Source organism: Ursus americanus, chromosome 21 (genome assembly GCF_024610735.1).
Source record: "Ursus americanus isolate L20-20 chromosome 21, mUrsAme1.1.p, whole genome shotgun sequence".
NCBI classification, from domain to species: Eukaryota; Metazoa; Chordata; class Mammalia; order Carnivora; family Ursidae; genus Ursus; species Ursus americanus.
In genome coordinates, this window is record NC_142147.1 from 38,608,490 (window position 1) to 38,627,781 (window position 19,292).

The 19,292-nt window shown below is 38.3% G+C and overlaps 1 protein-coding gene across 11 annotated transcripts in view; it reads left to right on the forward strand.

Moving 5' to 3' along the window:
• The window catches only part of ZNF507 (zinc finger protein 507), a 44,839-nt gene that overhangs the window by 14,940 nt on the left and 10,607 nt on the right, over positions 1–19,292 (forward strand). For 9 of the 11 annotated variants that reach the window (XM_045796134.2, XM_045796135.2, XM_045796133.2 and 6 more), the window contains 2 exons: positions 18,122–18,256; positions 18,374–18,681. In XM_045796134.2, coding sequence (XP_045652090.2) covers positions 18,122–18,256; positions 18,374–18,681 — 443 coding nt within the window. Of the gene's footprint in view, positions 1–18,121; positions 18,257–18,339; positions 18,941–19,292 lie in introns of those variants that run through there. The other 2 variants (XM_045796143.2, XM_087870662.1) reach the window with 2 other exon arrangements.

Genomic DNA, 19,292 nt, shown 5'->3' on the forward strand with positions numbered 1-19,292 from the left:
ACTGCTTGTTTCATGAGGGTTGTTTAGTTAAGGAATATGAGCTTTAAGCTTGAGTCTTAGGACAGTTGGCATTTCATCTAGTTGAAATGTAGGAAGATAAGCTACGTCTGTCAGTTTGATGCTCTCAGTTTCACGTGGGTATAAATTACCACAGTAATCTTCAGTGCTTAGAGTACATTTCAGTAATTTGGTGGTTTAACTACTCCATGTTTCAACAAAAGATACTTAAAACTTAAAAGCAATAAAATTCCCCATGAAAGACTCTCTTTTTGAAAATTAAGCTATCATTTAATTTAATTTTGTTACTTGATTTTTCACAAAAGCCTATTCTAATACATATTTTCAGGAAATACGTTCTCAGGTGATCAAGATAGAAAGATGGAAATCATTATTTCTTAAGTACACTTTGGCTCTTGAGAATAAGCTGCGTGTTGTTCATAAGGTAAAAGTACAAACGTGTTTGCAGAAGTTTGTCCAGCTGTCACAGAGCAGTCTGTTCCACTTGCACCCGTAATGGAACATCAGGTTCCTACTCAAAGCTGGACAGTCACCATGACTAGTTATGCTAGGCCAAGGACATGAACTTTTTGAACGGCTTATCAAAACCTGTTTCACGTTTTAACTTCTCTCCCCAGTCTTTATATAGGTATGACACAGTGAGTGTAGGGAAACTTTCCCACTGTATTAGTAGCTAAATGAAAACCTGACAGCCTATGCCTGAAAATGCCATTATTTAACGCTGTAGTTTATGTCCGTATGTGTATGATTTTAAATATATAACATTTGTTTAGTTTGCAAACGTATTTATAATCACTCTTATTTACTTATATTCACTCTTCAGACAGTATATCCATTTGCAAAGTCTCGTAGCTCTATGGAAGGTGTTTGGCCCTGCCTCAGTGTCTATTTTTATTTCAAACATTTTTAAAACTAGGATTCCCTAAAAAAGATTTTTCCCCAGAGTACAATGAAGGCCATTAACAGTTATTAACAATAACTCTGTGCCAGAAACTACAGATGAGGAGTGATAGGTGGTATTTAGCCTGTATCATTTATGATTTACACTAGGAAGTATTTAAAAGAGCATGATGGGAACAGGGAACTCTAGTTCATCTGGTAAGAGGAGAAAGCTTTGCCTTTATATTTTGGGTATCCTTATTTTTAAATGTAATGACATACCATGCCAAATTCATGTGATCCAGGCAAGAATAAAATAACATTCTCTGGGTCTAGAATTAGACTTCTCATTCAGATTCATTGAGATGTATTTATTGAGCAAATACTATGTTCCAGGAGCTGTACTACGCTCTTAGAGTGTAGTCATGATAAAAAGGATAGTATGCCTCTATCATGAAGTTTGTAGATAATAAATAAGTGAACTCTCAAATACGTGATTATGGTAAGTTTATGAAAAATTCTGGGTCTATAGAGGAGAGTTTCACATCTACCTGAGTAGATTAGTCTTACAGCTTAAAGATTAATTTTGATAGTTTTTGGTGTCCTAGAGTTTATGTTTTCTTATGTTCTCAAAATATTCACAGATTCCTAGGTTTGGTTGTGATTGTCCTAGGGTCTTCCTACCAGTGGGCAACACACTATGAGAACTGTCTTCCTCTTAACAACAGAGCAGCATCCGTGTGTTACTTTCCAAGTTCATTCACACTACTCTTTGTCACTGGGTTTGGCCTGAGTGCTTATGTCTTAGAAGAAATGTCGTATGTCCCCCTCTCTGTAATTATAACCAACATTTTCTCATAAGTCTTATTTTCAAACTGTCAAATCTTGTGACTCTTTTTTTAACCTTCTCTAAATACTTTAAATCCACACGGGATTATGAATTAACACCCTGTGTTCCGGTAGGCTTCTAGGACTTTCTCTCCCTTGTCAATACCACTTGCCTTAAGTTAAGCTAGTTAGCATCGCCTTCTTGAGATCTAATTTAATGTAAGTAATCACCATAGTCTTTCTAGCTTACTGCATATATGCTTCATTCAGTTTTGCTGCCTAATACACTTACTGGTCAGAATTTGGACTGCTTTTCTCAGAATCCATGCCCGACATATTTCTGATTACCTACTTTTTGTTAAGAAACATGCTCACCCAGAGCAGTGGTGAGTTTCTTACAGAGTTAGAGTGCCTGGTTGGACAACTTCTAGTCTTTGCACAAGGGCAGAACAGGTGCCTTGGTGTTTTAATGTGCCTGTTATGTAATAGCTTTTCTGCAGTATAACTATTCTTTGCTCATGTCTTTATTTTTTATGTTGCCATTCCAGTCCTTCACGGAACACATTTGTGTGATCTGGGCGGTACAGCTTCCTGTACTGGTTAAGAGCCCTGGTTCTGGGGCAGATAGTCCTGAGATTGACTCTGAGCTCTCCGACTTCTGGCGTTTATTACCTTGGGGAAGCTAATTCACCCTGCTGTGCTTGGTCCTATCTTTTCTAAAATGACGATAATTAAGGCACCTGCTTTACAGGATAGGCATGAAGACTAAATTAAATACCATATGTAACATAAAATGGTGGCCATCTGATACTCATTGAGCCCAGTTTCTGTCCTCGTGCTCTCTCACTGAGTCATTGTGTAACATCACCTCCCCCACCTCCACCCCCAAAAATGCTATTGACCTCTCCCTTCAGAAACCAACAGTAGTCCTATTTCTGGATAGACAGGCATAGCTTATTTCTTTTACGAGAGAAATGCTATACCCAGGTAGAAATGGTGTCACTCTGAGGCAACCCAGTGTCTTGTGTAGCACTCATGCTTTAGAGTCTCAGGCCTGGCCGCACACCTGTGCCCAGCTGGGTGACCGTGTGGATATTATTCCAGGCTAAGCCTCCTTTCCCATATGAAACTGGGGAGAATACTGCCTGGCTCATAAAGCTTTGTGAGGATTGAATGAGGTCATATGTGTTAAACACACAGCGTATTTCCTGGTGCGTCGAAGGGGCTGGTTTTCTTCTGCTGCTTCTGCACTTGTAAGGTCATCTCAGAAACTCTGTCCTCATCACAGAAGGAAGAGAACTATTTGCCATTCGTCTGTGAAAACAGGGAAAGATGAAAAAGGCATCATCCCACCCCAGTCCTACCAAATGCAGCAAACCTTGTTTTTCAGTGCTTCATTAAGGAACATTCTGTAAACCACATACCTCATGTTTATAACATTGACCCTGCAGTTAAAGGGCTGCATTCAGAATTTTTAAGTAGTAGATCATCCTCAGTTTAGTGTAATATTGCAGTTCTAGAATTCCCTCTGGATTACATCCCCCAATATCACTTTTGTGACTGACCAGCTGGAGATGGAAGATGGGATGACAACACATTTTCCTCAAGTACCAAGCTTCCTGACTATGTGGCATTGAACCATTCTCCCTTAGAAACACACTTCAGGGGCACCTGGGTGGCTCAGTCCGTTGAGTATCTGACTCTTGATTTCGGCTTGGGTCATGATCTCAGGGTTGTGAGATCGAGCCCCACGTCAGGCTCTGCACCTGGACATGGAGCCTACTTAAGAATCTCCCTCTCCCACTGCCCTCCCCCCCAAAAAAAAATTAAAAATGGAAATGAAAAAATAAACACACTTGTTTTGGTCCTTATGTTCTGAAACTACACCATGGCATGGCAAGAGGTAGGAGGGGCAACATGACGAAGGAAGGAATGGGCTGTGGACTAAAGTACTCAATACACTACCTGGCATGTATTAGGTGCTCAGTAAGTGTTGACTGATAGTTATCTGTATACCTCAGTTTTTCTTATCTATGAAATGGCTCTGGTTCTATAAGTTTATTGTGTTTTGAAAATAAATGTACAGTGGCGTTACTATGCTTTTTCTTAAGAAGAGCTGCCCAGATAGGTATGTTGAATTTTTTAAGAGTAGGCCCAAAATACCCAATATTTCCCTAAATGTTTCAAATATACTTTCAGAGTTAGTTTGTTCAAATTAGGAGCTAAACAAGGTCCAAACATTGCATTTAATTGATAAGACTCTTAAGTCTTTCTCTCTTCTAAATGTTTAATACTTTATAATTTAAGGTAGTAGATGTCCTGAAAATTGCACATATTGTAAGTGTACAGCGTGATGGATGGGTCACAAATTAAACTCCTCCTTTTAACTACTCAGACCAAGAAATAAGCCAGTGCCAGCCCCTCTGCAACACCCTCTTTTTGGGGCCTCCCAGGCACGAACTATCTTTCTTCCCCCAGTTTAGTGATATAAAACAGTGGCGGGATGCAGGAAGGGCACTGTAGGAGTGGCTTGTCCCTGTTCCATAAAGTCTGGGGCCTTAGCTCAGACTCCATCTGAAGGCTCCCTCACCAGTCTGATGGTTGATACTGGCTGTTGGCTGGGACCTCGCCCGGGGCGCTCAGCTGGAACCCACGCGTGAGTTCTCCATGAGGACATCCCAGCTGTGCTAGTGCCCCAAAGTGAATGCTTAGATTACAAGTAGGCAAGCACCATATCACCTTTTTATGACCTACCCTTGGAAGTTACAGACCATCACTTCCACCAGTTACAGACTTCTTCAGTCTCTCTCTTAATCCGAAGGCATGTTGAATTTCTCAGTCAGTTTTCTTGGCTTGGGGAAACACTCAAGTCTTTGAAAAACTTGGATTTCTATGAAGGAAACATAGCAGATAGTTTAATTTGAAGGAAAACAATATGTTTCATTTTAAAGGAATGAACCAAAGGAGTTTGTTTTTCACAGTGGCATAAAGGCTTCTTGGGTTCTTCACAAAATTTAAAGTGGCCACTTCTCTGAACCTCAGTTATTTATTCCTGTGAAAACAGGAAACAAATGTGGTAAGATAAACCCTACTGCAGAATTTTTATCGAAATCTTTTTATGCATATTCAAGTCCTACTCAGGTCACTTCAGATCTTATAGAACATCCAGGTTCTTTCTTCTACCTAATCCCTCAAGGCAGTTGTTCCTGATTGAATCAGACCTGGAGTAAGGTCCAAGTATGATCCCAGGCCAGGGAAATAAGGTCACATTCTTATTTTCCTGGGGTTATGGGACTAGAGTAAGTGACCCTTGAGCAATAGGAGAAAGCCTATAGAAAAATTCAGTCTTTGGTTTTTTAGCCAGATCGTGAGAAACATTGGGTTTTCTGATGTGTGTTTTTTCTACACCATCTAGCAGTTAATTCAGTTCTCAGCAGACACTGACTAGGTGCGGGGTCCTACAAATTGAATCCTGGAGATAGCATCAGATCCCGCTGGTTAGAGGCTCAGTTCCACAAGACTGTCCCCACTTCCACGTTGTCACCTGTGCCCCTAACCAACTGACCATAAATCAGAGGTTTGCTAGACCAGCTCGCAAAACTCAGGAAACCAGTTTACTTGTAAATTACCAGTTTATTTTGAAGGATATTATAAAGGATACAGATGAGCAGCCAGATGAGGAGTTCACAGGAAAGGCCCCGGAGTGGCAGAACTTCCATGCCCTCTCTGGGCACCACTCTCCCAGCACATTAGTGTGGTCACCAACCCAGAAGCCCTCAGAGCATCCTTTTGGGTTTTCTGGAAACTTCATTACATAGTCAGGATTGGTTCAATCTCCAGCCCCTTTCCTCCCCAGCAAGGGGAGACTGAAAGTTCTAACGCTCCAATCCTATGGTTGGTTCCTCTGGCAACCAGCCCCCATCCTTAGGTTACCTGGAGGGGTTCAGAGGTCACCTCATTAACATAACAAAAGATGCGGTGATTGCTCTCCTCACTAAGGAAATTTTAAGGGTTTTGGAACTGTGCCAGGAATGGGGACAAAGACCAAATATATATTTCTTCTTAGAACTCACAGTATCACAGGTTTCTCCGTTAGCTTTCTTGTGGTTGCCAAAATCGCTTTCTTGCACTGGGAAGAAATCTCATTTTTCATACAGATATGGATGTGACTTTATTGGTTAACAGGGAGATAGGGTTCATTCTGGCATTCCAGAGCTTTGGACCAGCCTTATTCAGAGGCTCCACCAGCAATTGATCTGTTAGGGTGCTCACTTGTTTCCTCCGGTCACATGTATACTTTGCCTTGATAGATTTGAATAATTGAAATACCAGATGGGTTTGTCATCAGAGCATCAGGCAGGGCCACTAGTAAACCAAAACAAAACTGTGATAAGTGATGTCATGTAAATGTGCTGCTGCTCCTCTTGTGTCTGTAGGGTTTTGTTTTGGTTTACTTTTTGGGTTTTATTCTTATTTTTTTTCTTTGTTTTTTTCTTCTCTTCTCCCAGCGTACTGGAAATAGGGATGTTGATGGTTTGCTGGTAACATGGTTAGAAATGAACTGTTAGATATAGATAGTCCTGTTTCGAAACATTTTTTTTATGCTTTTTCGAGGTACTACATGTATTTTGGTCAGGTTGGTATAGGGTCACCTGTTCATTTTCTGACTCATGGCATTTATACTATGAAGATTAATAAAGGGAAGCTTCACTAGAGTGGAGTTGCAGGTTCAGCAGGGGGAGCTCTCATGCCCTACCACTCATGGTCAGTTGCCCACCCCAGCAGGAAGAGAAGGACCTTGCAGGTGGATACTACTTTCCAATCTCAGTAGGAGAAAGAAAGGCTTACCACCTCACTTCCACCCCCAGCCCCCAACAGCACAGGCAGTGAGAGATGGTCATAGCTCAGCCAATGAAAAGCCAGTATGCTTCCAGCTCCCCATTTACCCCAATGGATTTTTTGTTTATAACAGCCTTCCTAACTTCCTGCTTTCCTCTGTAAAAGGGCATCCCTATCCTTTGTTCAGAAGGTTTTGCCAAAGCTCGCTTGCCCTGGATTGCAATTCTGTGTTATTACCGAATAAACCCATTTTTTCCTTATAAGTAACTGGCAGCTTTATTATTTTTTTTTTAGGTTAACAGTACCTTCATGAAAGAAGATAGACAATAAGTAAACAACATAATTTCAGAAAATAAGTGTATAGTAAGCAAAGTGAATAAAACAAAGTGATGGTATAATAATAGTTCGCTCTCATTTTTATAAACTCAGAGAATTTGGTTTGCATCATGGGATTGTATAGGGAGAATGCAGATGGAATGGAAAGTGGGAGAATAGTGCTTTAGTTAAAGGAAACCTATTCTTAAAAAGCAGGTAGAAATAGGTATAAGCTGCCTGTACGTTACTGTGAAGTTGAGGTTCTCCTGTAGTATCCCTCTCCTCTAATCAGTTGAAAATCATTTTAATAAGTGTTTAACCTTATTTACCGATTAACCAAATTTTCCCCACTTTTTTCACAAGCAGATCTTTCAGTGAATATTTACCATTGTGAGTGTTCCTTCGGAATAACCTTTCTACTGACCTGAGGTCGATGCTCCTAGAATTAAGGCTTAGTCATTCCATACACTGCTCTTTCTCTCTCTCTCTTCCTCTCTTAGAGAAGTTTTTTAAGGACTTCTTCATATTAAAAGATATTGAGGGGCTTCTGGTTGGCTCAGTTGGTTAAGCACCCAACTGTCGATTTAGGCTTAGTTCGTGATTTCAGGGTTGCAAGCTCTGCATTGGGCTCTGTGCTGGGTGTAGAGCCTGCTTGGGATTCTCTCTCCCCCCTCGACTCTCCACCCCTCCAAGCACGCACGCTCTCTCTCTCAAAAAAAAAAAAAATTTTTTTTCCATAGTAAAAAATTTTGTTTAAATGGTTATTGAATTTCTTTAGATTAAGTTTCAGCAACAGCAGTGAAAATATGACTTCTCTTCTGATCTTTTCAAATGGTGAATGATAATAAATTTCCTAATATTGAATTCTCTGTATTCCTGGAATAAGCCTCCCTTGGTCACAGTATATTACTCCTTTAATAAACTGTAAGAATCTCTTTGCCAGCATTTTATTCAGGATAATCTGCATTGATATCCGTAACTGAGATTTGGGATGTAGTTTTTTTTTCAGTTGCCCTTGCCAAGTTTCAGTATTAGTGTGATTCTAACTTTGTAAAAAGACTGAACAACTTTTCAAAAAACCCTCTGGAACTTGAAGGCACAAGCTAATTTGAATACAAAGAAACTGGCTATTTTCCACTGAGTTTAAACATTCGACCTGGTGGTCCTTGAAAAGAACATTGATATTTCATTTCTTTTCCTAATTTCTATTCTTAAGTATATTCTAAAAGAAAAAACATATACTGGGGCAAATATTAGAGCTTATGGGCAATGTTCTCAGTGACTTTTTGTATCAAAAGCCTTAAGTGCATAAAATTCTTAATATATGATTGTCAACCTTTTTTAATAGTCTTTAATTTTTAGAGCCGTTTAAGTTCACTGTAATATTGAGCAGAAGTACAAAGACTTCCCATATACTCCCTGTCCCAAACAGTTATAGCCTCTTCCATTATCAACATTCTCCACCAGAGTGGTATATTCATTACAACTGATGACCCTGCACTGACAAATCATTATCATCCAAAGTCCATAGTTTACATTAGAGTTCACTTTTGGCGCTGTACATTCTGTGTGTTTGAACAAATTTATAATGACGTGTATCCACCATTATAGTAATACATTATCATGCAGAGTAGTTTCACAGCCCTAAAAGTCCCCTGTGCTCCACCTGTTCTTCTCCCCTCCCCCCACACACACACACGCACAACACACTCCAAACTCCTAGTGACCACTGATCTCTTAACTGATTCCATAGTTGTATAGTGTCAGTTCTTCAATATTTGTCGGCTATTCTGGATCTTTTGCCTAACCATACAAACTTGAGAGGCAATAACAGCAGAATGACTTGCTGGGATTTTTATTGGGATCACATTGAATATATAGATCAAGTTCGAAAGAACTGACATGTTGATAATATTGAGTCCTCCTATCCATGACTGTAGAATATCTCTCCATTTACTTAGATCTTTGATTTCTTTATCAGAGTTTTATAGTTGTCCTCAGAGTATTTATACATATCTTTTGTTAAAATTAGGTATTTCATTTTGGGAGTGCTAATGTAAATGGTATTGTGCTTTTAATTTCAAATACCACCTGTTCATTACAGGAATATAGAAAAGTGATTGACTTTTATGTATATTAACCATATATCCTGCAGTCTTGCTATAATTGCTTATTAGTTCCAGGAGTTTTTTGGTCCATTCTTTTGGCTTTTCTACATAGACCATAATGTCATCTGCAAAGACAGGTTTTTTTTCCTTTCCCAATCTGTTATCTTTTATTTCTTTTTCTTGCCATATTACATTAGCTAGGGCTTCAAGTACAGTGTTGAAAAGGAGTGGTGAGAGGGGATATCCATCTCTTGTTCCTAAACTTAGCAGGAAAGCTTCCAGTTCCTCATCAAGTATGACATTAGCTGTATGTTTACTGTAGATATTCTTTATCCATTTGAAGAAGTTCCTAGTTTGCTGGAAGCTTTTATCATGAATGAGTGTTGGATTTTGTCAAATGCTTTTTCAGCATCTATTGATATGATCACATTTTTCTTTACCTGTTAATGAAGTAGATTACATTGATTTTCGAATATTGAACCAGGCTTGCATACCTGGGATAAATCTCACTTGGTTGTGGTATACAATTTTTTTATACATTCTTGGATTCAGGTTACTAATATTTTGTTGAGGATTTTTGCATCCATAGTCATGAGAGGTATTGGGCTATAGTTTTGTTTTTTCTTATAATGTCTTTGTCTGGTTATTAGAGTAATGCCAACTTCATAGAATGAGTTAAGAAGTATTCCCTCTCCTTCTATCTTCTGAAAGAAATTATAGAGAATTGGTATAATTTCTTTCTAAATATTTGATAGAATTCACCAGTGAACCTGTCTGGACATAGTGCTTTCTGTTTTGGAAGATAATAAATAAATAATAAATTAAATAATAAATAATAAATTATTGATTTAATTTCCTTTTTTTTTATATTATTTTTTTAAGTAAGCTCCATGCCCAATCTGGAGCTTGAACCTGAGATTAAGAGTCGCATGCTGTACAAACTGAGCCAGCCAGGCACTCCCAATTATTAATTTAATTTCTTTAATAGTTACAGCATCTCCAAATTGTCTTGTTCTTTCTTGTGTGGGTTTTGGCAGATTGTCTTTCAAGAAGTCTGTTTCACCTAGGTTACCACACTTATGAGCATAGAGTTGTTCATATTATTCCTTGATTACCCTTTAATATCTATGAGATCTGTGGTGATATCCCCTCTTTCATTTCTGGTATTAATCACTTTTGTCCTCTCTTTCCTTGGTAAGTAGACTGGTTACTTACTGACTTTTGATCTTTTCAAAGAACCAGCTTTTGGTTTCGTCGTATTCTCAGTTGATTTCCTGATTTCAGTTTCATTGATTTCTGCTCTAATTTTATTGTTTTTTTCCTACTTACTTGGATTTAATATGCTCTAGTTCTCTAAGGTGAAAACTTAAATGACTGATTTTAGATTTTTCTTTTTTTCTAATATATGCATTCAGTGCTATCAGTTTCCCTCCAAGCACTGCTTGCCGCATTCCACACATTTTGGTGAGTTGCTTTTTCATTAGTTCAAAATACTATAAAATTTTTCTTCACGTTTCTCCTTTGCATTATTTATAAGTGTGTTGTTTAATCTCCAGGTATCTTTGTTATTCTACCTTAATTCCATTGTGGTTTGAGAGCAGACGTTGCATGATTTCTCTTCTGTTAAATTTGTTCAGGTGTGTTATGGCCAAAAATGAGATCTGTTTTGGTGCATATTCGTGAGTTTGAGAATTTGTATTCTGCTGTTGTTGGGTGAATTAATCTATAGGTGTCAGTTATATCCAGCTGATTGATGGTGGTATTGAGTTCAGTTATGTCTGCTGGATCTATTTATGATAGAGAGGTGCTTCAGTCTTCAACCACAATAGTGGACTCATCTGTTCCTTCTTGCAGTTCTGTCAGTTTTTGCCTCACGTAGTTTTATCCTTTGTTGTTTGGCACATCGTGCTAACGATCGTCTGTCTTGGAGAGTTGACCCCTTTATCATTATGTGATGCCCCTCTTTTTACTTGATCGCTTTTCTTTACTCTGAAGTCTGCCTTGTCTAAAACGAATATAGCTACTCTTGCTTTCTTTTAATTAGTGTTAGTGTGGTGTATGTATCTCCATCCATCTACTTTTCATCTGTATTTATATTTAAAATGGATTTCTTATAGACAACGTGGTTGATTCTTGTTTTTAGTACGCTCGCAACAATCTCTTTTTGTTGGTGTTGTTAGACCACTGACGTTCAGAATTATTGTTGATATCATTGAATTTCTGTCTACCATATTTACTATTGTTGCCTTTGTTCTTTGTTCCTATTTTTTTCTTCTGCTCTTTTTCTGCTGTTTGTGTTTTTGATTGAGGATGTGATATGATTTCATTTTCTTTCCTTTCTTAGCATATCAGTTATATTTCTTTTTTTACTCTTTATTAGTGGTTTCCCTAGACTTTGGAATATACATTCACAACTAATCCAGATCCACATTCAAATAACATTATACCAACTTCATGGGTAGTACAAGTACCTTATAATAAAATAATCCTAAATCTTCTGTCCCTTCCCTTGTATCATTTCTGTCATTAATTTCATTTATATATAAGGTTGTGTGTGTGTGTGTGTGTGTGTACACATACATAAGCATATATAATCAGGTACATTGTTGCTATTATTTTGAACAAACTGCTATTAGATCAATTAAGAATAAGAAAAATGAGGATTTTTTAAAAAATTTTCCCTCAGGCCTTCTCTGAAGCTCTCTTTCCTTATGTACATTCAGGTTTCTGGCCTATATTATTTTCCTTCTTTCTGAAGAACTTCTTTTAACATTTCTTGGAAAGACAATTTCTTGCTGGTCTATTGGCAGCAAAGTGCTTCAGTTTTTTTGTTTGTGTAAGAAAGTCTTTATTTACTTTTCAAGAAAACTTGTGCTGGCTACAGAATTATAGGTGGTTTTTTCCCTCAATACTTGAAATATTTCACTCCATTCTCTTGTTTGCCTGGTGTCTGAGAAGTCAGATGTAATTCTTACCTTCACTCTTTTATAGGTAAAGTATTTTTTCCCTCTGGCTTTTCAGGATTTTGTTTTATTTTTTGTAGTTCAAAAATGATATGCCTACATGTAGTTTTTCTGCTATTTATTCTGCTTGGTGTTCTCTGAGCTTCCTGGACTTGCAGTTTGGTGTCTGACATTAATTTGGGGAAATTCTCAGTTATTATTGTTTCGTATCTTCTGTTCTTTCTCTTTTCTTCTCTATTCCCGGTACATGCATATTACACCTTCTTTGGTTGTATATTTTGTTTGTTTTTTCCAGTCTCTCTTCTGTTTTCTTTCCAGTTTTGGAGATTGTTACTGAGACACCATTAAGCTCAGAAATTCTTTCCTCAGTCATGTCGAGTTTACTAATAAGCCCATTAAAGGCAATCTTCATTTTTGTTACATATTTTTTTATCTCTAGCATTTTTTTTTTGGTGGTTAGACTTTTCATCTCTCTGCTTTCATTACCCATCTGTTATTACACACTGTATTGTATTTATTAGCACTCTCAGCATATTAATCATAGTTGTTTTAAATCACCAGTCTGAAAATTCCAATCAGTATCCTACCACATATGAGTCTTGTTCTGATGCTTGCTGTGTCTCTCTAAACTTTGGTTTTTACCTCTTAATATGTCTTGTAGTTTTTTCTTGATAGCCAGGCATGATGTGCTAGGTAAAAGGCAGTGCTGTAAATAGACCTTTAGTAGTGGGTAATATGTGGGGGAAGGGGAAGCGTTCTGTAGTCCTGTGACATGAGGTATCAGTTTTTTTAGTGAGTCTGTGCCTGCAGACAGAACTTCATGTGTGCTTCCAGTCCGCCACCTTTGCAGAACAAGACAGCTAGAGTGGGCATTTGCCTTCCCTCAGGCCAGTGATGCTTCAGTAAACTCCAGCAGGTTAGGCTCTGGTTAGTTTGTCCTAGGCGTAGATCTTATCAAGGACAGAATGCTTTGGCATATTGTGAAGTGGTTCTTTTATCCCGCCATCTGGCAAAATGTCAGTTTTTAGAATTATATTTTTTGCATAACATGATAGGGAATGTGGATGGAATTTCACCAGTTCCATCAGGGATGGAATTGTGGGCAGCCATAAATATTTTATTGTAGAAAATTTAAGTTATATTGAGGAATATTAACAAAATAGTTAACCTGCATGATCCTAGTTTTATAAATAAATGTATATTAAGATTGGGAAGCACACCTCAAAATGATAATACTGGTTACATTAGAAGTTAAGCTATAAGTGATTTTTGTTTTCTTTATATATTTTTGTATATTTCTAATTTCCTACAGTAAAATTTGAAATCAGGAAATAAGTTATTTATAGAAATAAAGCAGTTCAGGGCACCGAGTGGCTGAGTCTGTTAAGCATCCAACTCTTGATTTCGGCTCAGGTCATGATCTCAGGGTCGTGAGATCAAGCCCCACATTGGGCTCCACACTCAGCGGGGAGTCTGCTTGGATTCTCCCTCTCCCTCCCCTCCCCCCACAAGCTCTCTCTCTCACTCTCTTTCTCTAAAATAAATAAGTCTTTAAAGAAGGAAGGGAGGGAAGAAAAGAGAAAAAGAAAAGAAAAAAAAGAAAGTTCATTCAGCACCTAAATCTTGGTTTCTGATACCAGTAAAAGGAACAAGAGAAATGGCGTAGAGAAATGATTGATCTATGTAGGTAGATAAGTAAGCCTGGAGCGTCTTGCAGTGCCAGAAAGTAAGGGAAGTGCTCAACAAACAAAACAATGAGAGTAGGTCAACAGGACATGGGAGCCCTCAGTGATTTCAGCAATAAAATAATGTAGTATTGAATTATATCCCAGAGTATAAAATATCCAGCAGTCCATACTGACGTTAATGATTGAATAAATAAATGGATGAGAATAGAGAAAGCTCCTGTGCAAAATTCCCAATGATTTGTATAGATACTCTGCTGGCAGGAGGTGGACTATAATCCCCACTCCGTAAGTGAAGTGTGGGTTGGATGTTGTGATTTTCTTCCAAAGTGTGCCGCGTGGAAAGGGGATAAGGAAGCATAACTTTTCTGTGGAGAAACTTGATCTCAAGGTCAGCATCAACAGTGTTAAGTCATGTCACGACCGTATTATGTGATGAGAATGGCACTATACCACTTGGTCTTCCTCCCCCCAGGAGCCCATTAACCTGGTCGAAACATGAGAAAGACATCAGACATACCCAAATTGAGGGACATTGTACAAAATACTTGACCAATATTAGTATTCCTCAAGTCTGTCATGGCCATTAAAAACAAAGAAAGTCTGAGAAAGCATTAAAGTCTAGAAGATCCAAAGGATATATCATGATTAAATGTAGCAAGGTGTCCTGGATAGGATTCTAGAATAGAAAAAGAAAAAAACTAAGGAAATCTGAATAAAGTATGAACTTTAGTTAATAATAACATATCAACTTCGGCTTCTTATTCATGATAGATATACTTTAGCAGTAAAAGATGTTAACAATAGGAGAAGCTCGACTTTTTTGTAAAACTATTCTAAAGTTAATTTTTTTTAATTAATTATTTAACTGAATAATTCACCACCTTTATTTTTAAAAGGTTTGAGTAACATTGGAGATGTTCCATGGGGTAAATTTGCAATTTCTGATGTTTTTTGACCCATTTTTCTCGAAGTATGAAATTCTCATTGCATAAGACTGATTTCTCATTCAGAGAACCCTTTGATGTGCAGCATTCTGTGGTTCCTCTGGGTACGGAATTTTCCAGTGAGGTTTCAGGGCAGGAGTCTTAGTATATATAAGGAGACAAGTAATCTGAAGAGTCAAGAGTTTATGTATGTTTCCGAACCCTTTTCTAATGTAAATATAAAGGTGTGTATCTTATAAATTACCATGGAAGTGTTTGACATGCGTAAAGGCATTGTTTTTGGTGAAAGTACTGGGTGGGAATGAGTGGGCATCTCTTGGCCGTGGCCCTTTCACCCCCACTTGCCCGGTGTGGACCTGGAGTGGTGCAGGGCAGTGTCTCCTTTCAGGGGACCAGTCCAGAAACACTTGAGCCAGGGACTATACCCAGAGCACACTCACCCCACCATTTAACGAGTATAGTTGGCTGTGGACACTGAGCTTAATGGCATGGAGATAGGAGTGATCACCAACTGCCAGCCCTTTTCTGCATGTTAGTGAAAAGATTCATTGAAATGTGTCAAAAAAGTACTGCATCTCACGGGGCGCCTGGGTGGCTCAATCGGTTAAGCGTCCGACTCTTGATTTCGGCTCAGGTCTTGATCTCAGCGTCGTAAGTTCAAGATCCTCATTGGGCTCCACACTGGGTGTGGAGCCTACTTAAAAAAAAAAAAAAAGTACTGCATCCCGGATATAATGGGCAAAGTAAAATGATTTAAGGTTGATTTTCTGTGTGTGGCCAATAATAAAATTATTATGCAAGCTATAAAGTCTTAGGATGGGATAAAGTTTTAAAATATTTTAAATAATTAAACCTTTCAAACATCTTACCACATTTTGAAGAAATAAAACAGGGACAGCTAAAACTTCTTCCTTTCCTCCCCATTGTCCTGATACTAATATGTATCATTTCCTGGCATTTTTTTTTTCAAAACTTTACTCTGTGTGTGTGTGTGTGTGTGTGTGTGTGTGTGTGTGTGTGTGCATGTGTGTACGTGTATTAATATATACGGGTTTTGGTATTTTCACAATTTTTTTAAATGATATACTAAACAAGTTGTTACTTTGTCTTCTCTTTGATCATTATTAATATTGGTTCATGGTGATAAGTAAACATCTAGTTCTTTCATTTTAGGCAGAGTATAATGTGCCTTTATATGAAAATAAACCATTTTATTTCCATTTTCCTGTGGGAAAACAGTGGCTGTGAGTTGCATCCTTTTTTTTTTTTTTTCCAACTGTTCATGGCTACAGTGATGATTGTTGTATATGTGCCCTTGTGAACACATGTAAGACTATCTTTAGGGTAGCCCCCTAGAACTAGAACACAGGGTCACGGATGTGTGCCTCTTTGGTCTTAACACAGTTGCTCTTCAGGGTGCTTGTATTTACATACCTGCAATTTGTGCATTTCCATTTCTTCACATTGTACAAAAATGACATTATCAGACTTCTCATTTCTGTCAGGCTTGTGGGCATAATGCATTTTTCTGCTTATTAATGAAAATTTTACATCTTTTTTATGTTTGACTTTATGGAGGTTCTTCCAAGAATTGCCCATTTATTACCTTTAAATGGCCTGTTTGTTTGTTTTTTTTGTTTTTTGTTTTTTTTTAAGGTAAAAGGCCCTACACTCACCTTGGACTTGATGCGTCAGGACATGTAATAAAAGCTAATACTGCTGCATCCATCATAAAGTTGAAGGTGGCTTAGAGGGAGAGTTTAGACCTTGCCTGTTTCATTGTCAAATTTACTTATGCCTTTTTATTTTCTTTGCACTTCATTATTAGTGACCATGTCTCCTATTGTTGTGAAGAGTTCAGATAAGTTGCCTGATTTGTTAGGCTTCTACTTACGTAGTTAACAAAAATTTCTTCTACGGAGTACCTTTGCAGGGCACCCGGCTGGTTCATTCGGTAGAGCACGCGACTCTTGGTCTCGGGGTTGGGAGTTCGAGCCCCACGTTGAGTATAGAGATTAATTAAAAATAAAATCTTAAAAAATAAAGATAACATAAAAAGGTAAACATAATTTTACCGTACACTCCAGCAGTTGTGTTCCTGGGTATTGACCCAAAAGATGAAAATTCCTATCCTTCCAAAAAGCTGCACATAGATGTTTACATCAACTTTATTCATGATCGCCAAAATGTAGAAGCAGCCAAGATCCCCTTCAGTAGGCGAGTGGATAAACAAATTGTGGTACGTCGGACAGTGGAATATTATTTGGTGATAAGAAGAGAGCTATCAGGCCATGAAAAGACATGAAGGAACTTTAAATGCATATGGCTAAATAAAACCAGTCCAAAAAGGCTACACACTGTACGACTCCCAACGATGTGACATTCTGGAAAAGGCAAAATTGTGCAGACAGTAAAAGAATCAGTGATTGCCAGGGATTAAGGGGGTGGGAGGGGTGAACACACAGAACACAGAGGATATTTCAGGCAGGGAAATTACCCTTTATGATTTGTCATGGTGGATACATGACATAATGCATTGTCAGAACACACAGAACTGTGTAACCCCAACAGTCAGCGGTTAATAATGTTGTATCCATTTTGGTTCGCCATTTGTAACAGATACTCCACACCGTTTCGAGATGTTACTAAGGGGAACTGGATGCAGAGGCAAGGGGATAAACCTAAAAGTGCTAAAAGAATCTATTCAGAAAGTCTATTCATTTTTTCTTGACATTTTTTAAAAAATACTTCATACAGTTCAGATTTTACCAAGTGTAACCGGTTAGGTGAAACAAATGTTATTTTGAATAGAAACCTTTTAAAGATTATTAATTAATGGTTTTATTTATGAAATCTAAATTGTTGATGCTTTTCAGGACTACTTCCATTTTCTTTGGATTTGTAAATAAGCAAAGTTCATGTTAAAATTATTCAGTTCCTTTTTGCCTTCTTTTCTTTTTAAGATTTTATTTATTTGAGAGAGCGCGAGAGAGAGCCCGAGCAGGGGGGAGGGATCGAGGCAGAGGGAGAAGCAGACTCCCCGCTGAACAGGGAGCCCGATGCGGAACTCGATCCCAGGACCCTGGGATCATGACCTGAGCCGAAGACAGATGCTTAGCAGACTGAGCCACCAGGCGCCCTCCTTTTTGCTTTCTTAAATAGTAGAGTGGTATAGAGTATTGATTTTGTGTATTTTTCTTTCTGTGTGTGGTTAAATAATTTAGAGCAAAGATTTTGTATACTACTATATTAGAAATCTTTCCAAATACTGCAATAGCCAAAGTAATCTGGGATGTTTGTCATGATGCTAATAAATTTTTTATAACAGAAAATACTTAATTCTATTGATTCTAGGCTCTCTCTTCTAGGACACTTTAGCCTCCGAAATCAATATGTCTCATAATCAGTAACATCTTAGATTTAGTGAAATGAGATGTCTCATAAGGCTTCCAGAGAAGGAATTTCATAGTTTGTTACAGAATCACTGTAATTCTTCAGATGACATTATGGGATCGTTCTGACTCACACGTGTCTTTCAGATGCTCTCTGTGTGGGTACGTGTGCAGCCATCCTCCGTCTTTGAAGTCCCACATGTGGAAGCATGCAAGTGACCAGAATTACAACTACGAACAAGTAAACAAGGCTATCAATGACGCCATTTCACAGAGTGGCAGGTACCTGATCCTCCCCCTGCCCTTGTCGTACGTAAACTAAAGGGAGGGCTACACCTGCTAGTCGTACGTTCTAACCAACTCAGGATTTGGTGTGTTTTGTTATGTTTTGTTTTTAAGAGTTCTGGGGAGATCCCCTGCAAAGACGCTCTTAAACAGCAGTGAGGAAAGAGCCGATCCTGTCACTGGAAGTTCGGAAAACTTGATATCATCCTCAGAGCTGATGTCCCAGGCTCCCAGCGAAGTTGTAGGTTCCAACGAAAATGAGAAACTGAGCCCTACAAGTAATACCTCATGTAGTTTGGAAAAAAACTGCAGTCTGGCGCCTCCTGGCATGGAGTATTGTGTTTTACTCTTCTGTTGTTGTATCTGTGGCTTCGAATCTACCAGCAAAGAAAACCTCTTGGATCATATGAAAGAGCATGAAGGTGAGATCGTAAACATCATCCTCAATAAGGACCACAACACCGCTCTAAATACAAATTAGATTGAGTAATTACTTGAAGAGGAACACGGTAGAAGAGAAGTCCTTTAAACCACAGTTTCACCTTTGCGCTATCAAGTAACTTCCTAGGCACGGAAGAATAGTTGGTGTGGTGTTTGGGTTTTGGTTTTTGTTTTTTTTGAGGAAGAGACGCATGTGACTTTGGAACCAAATTTGCAGTGTAATAAAAAATGCCAAATGGATACACGGTGATGATATTTAAATATTCTGAGTGAGGGGAAGCGGGTTGAGGAGGAAGCAAAGATGTAACCCTGTGTTAACCCTGTTACCTCTTCTTCGTGTTGAGTGTATTTATTATTCAAAGCTTATCATAGTGTAGAAATGCAAGCAAAAGAATTAAGAAAGAGCTTTTCTGGAACTGTTCTAAAACTTTTTGTTGTAGAAGTGTCACAGTCTTAAGCAGAGCTTCATTTTCTTCTTCATTCTGAGCTTGGACATGCCAGCTCTAGAGGGACGGGCCTCTTGTGAGCAGTGGGAGGCCGCTCTCTCGGGGGTTTTCACTGTCACCAGTAGAGTCAACAAGGAAAAGATCAC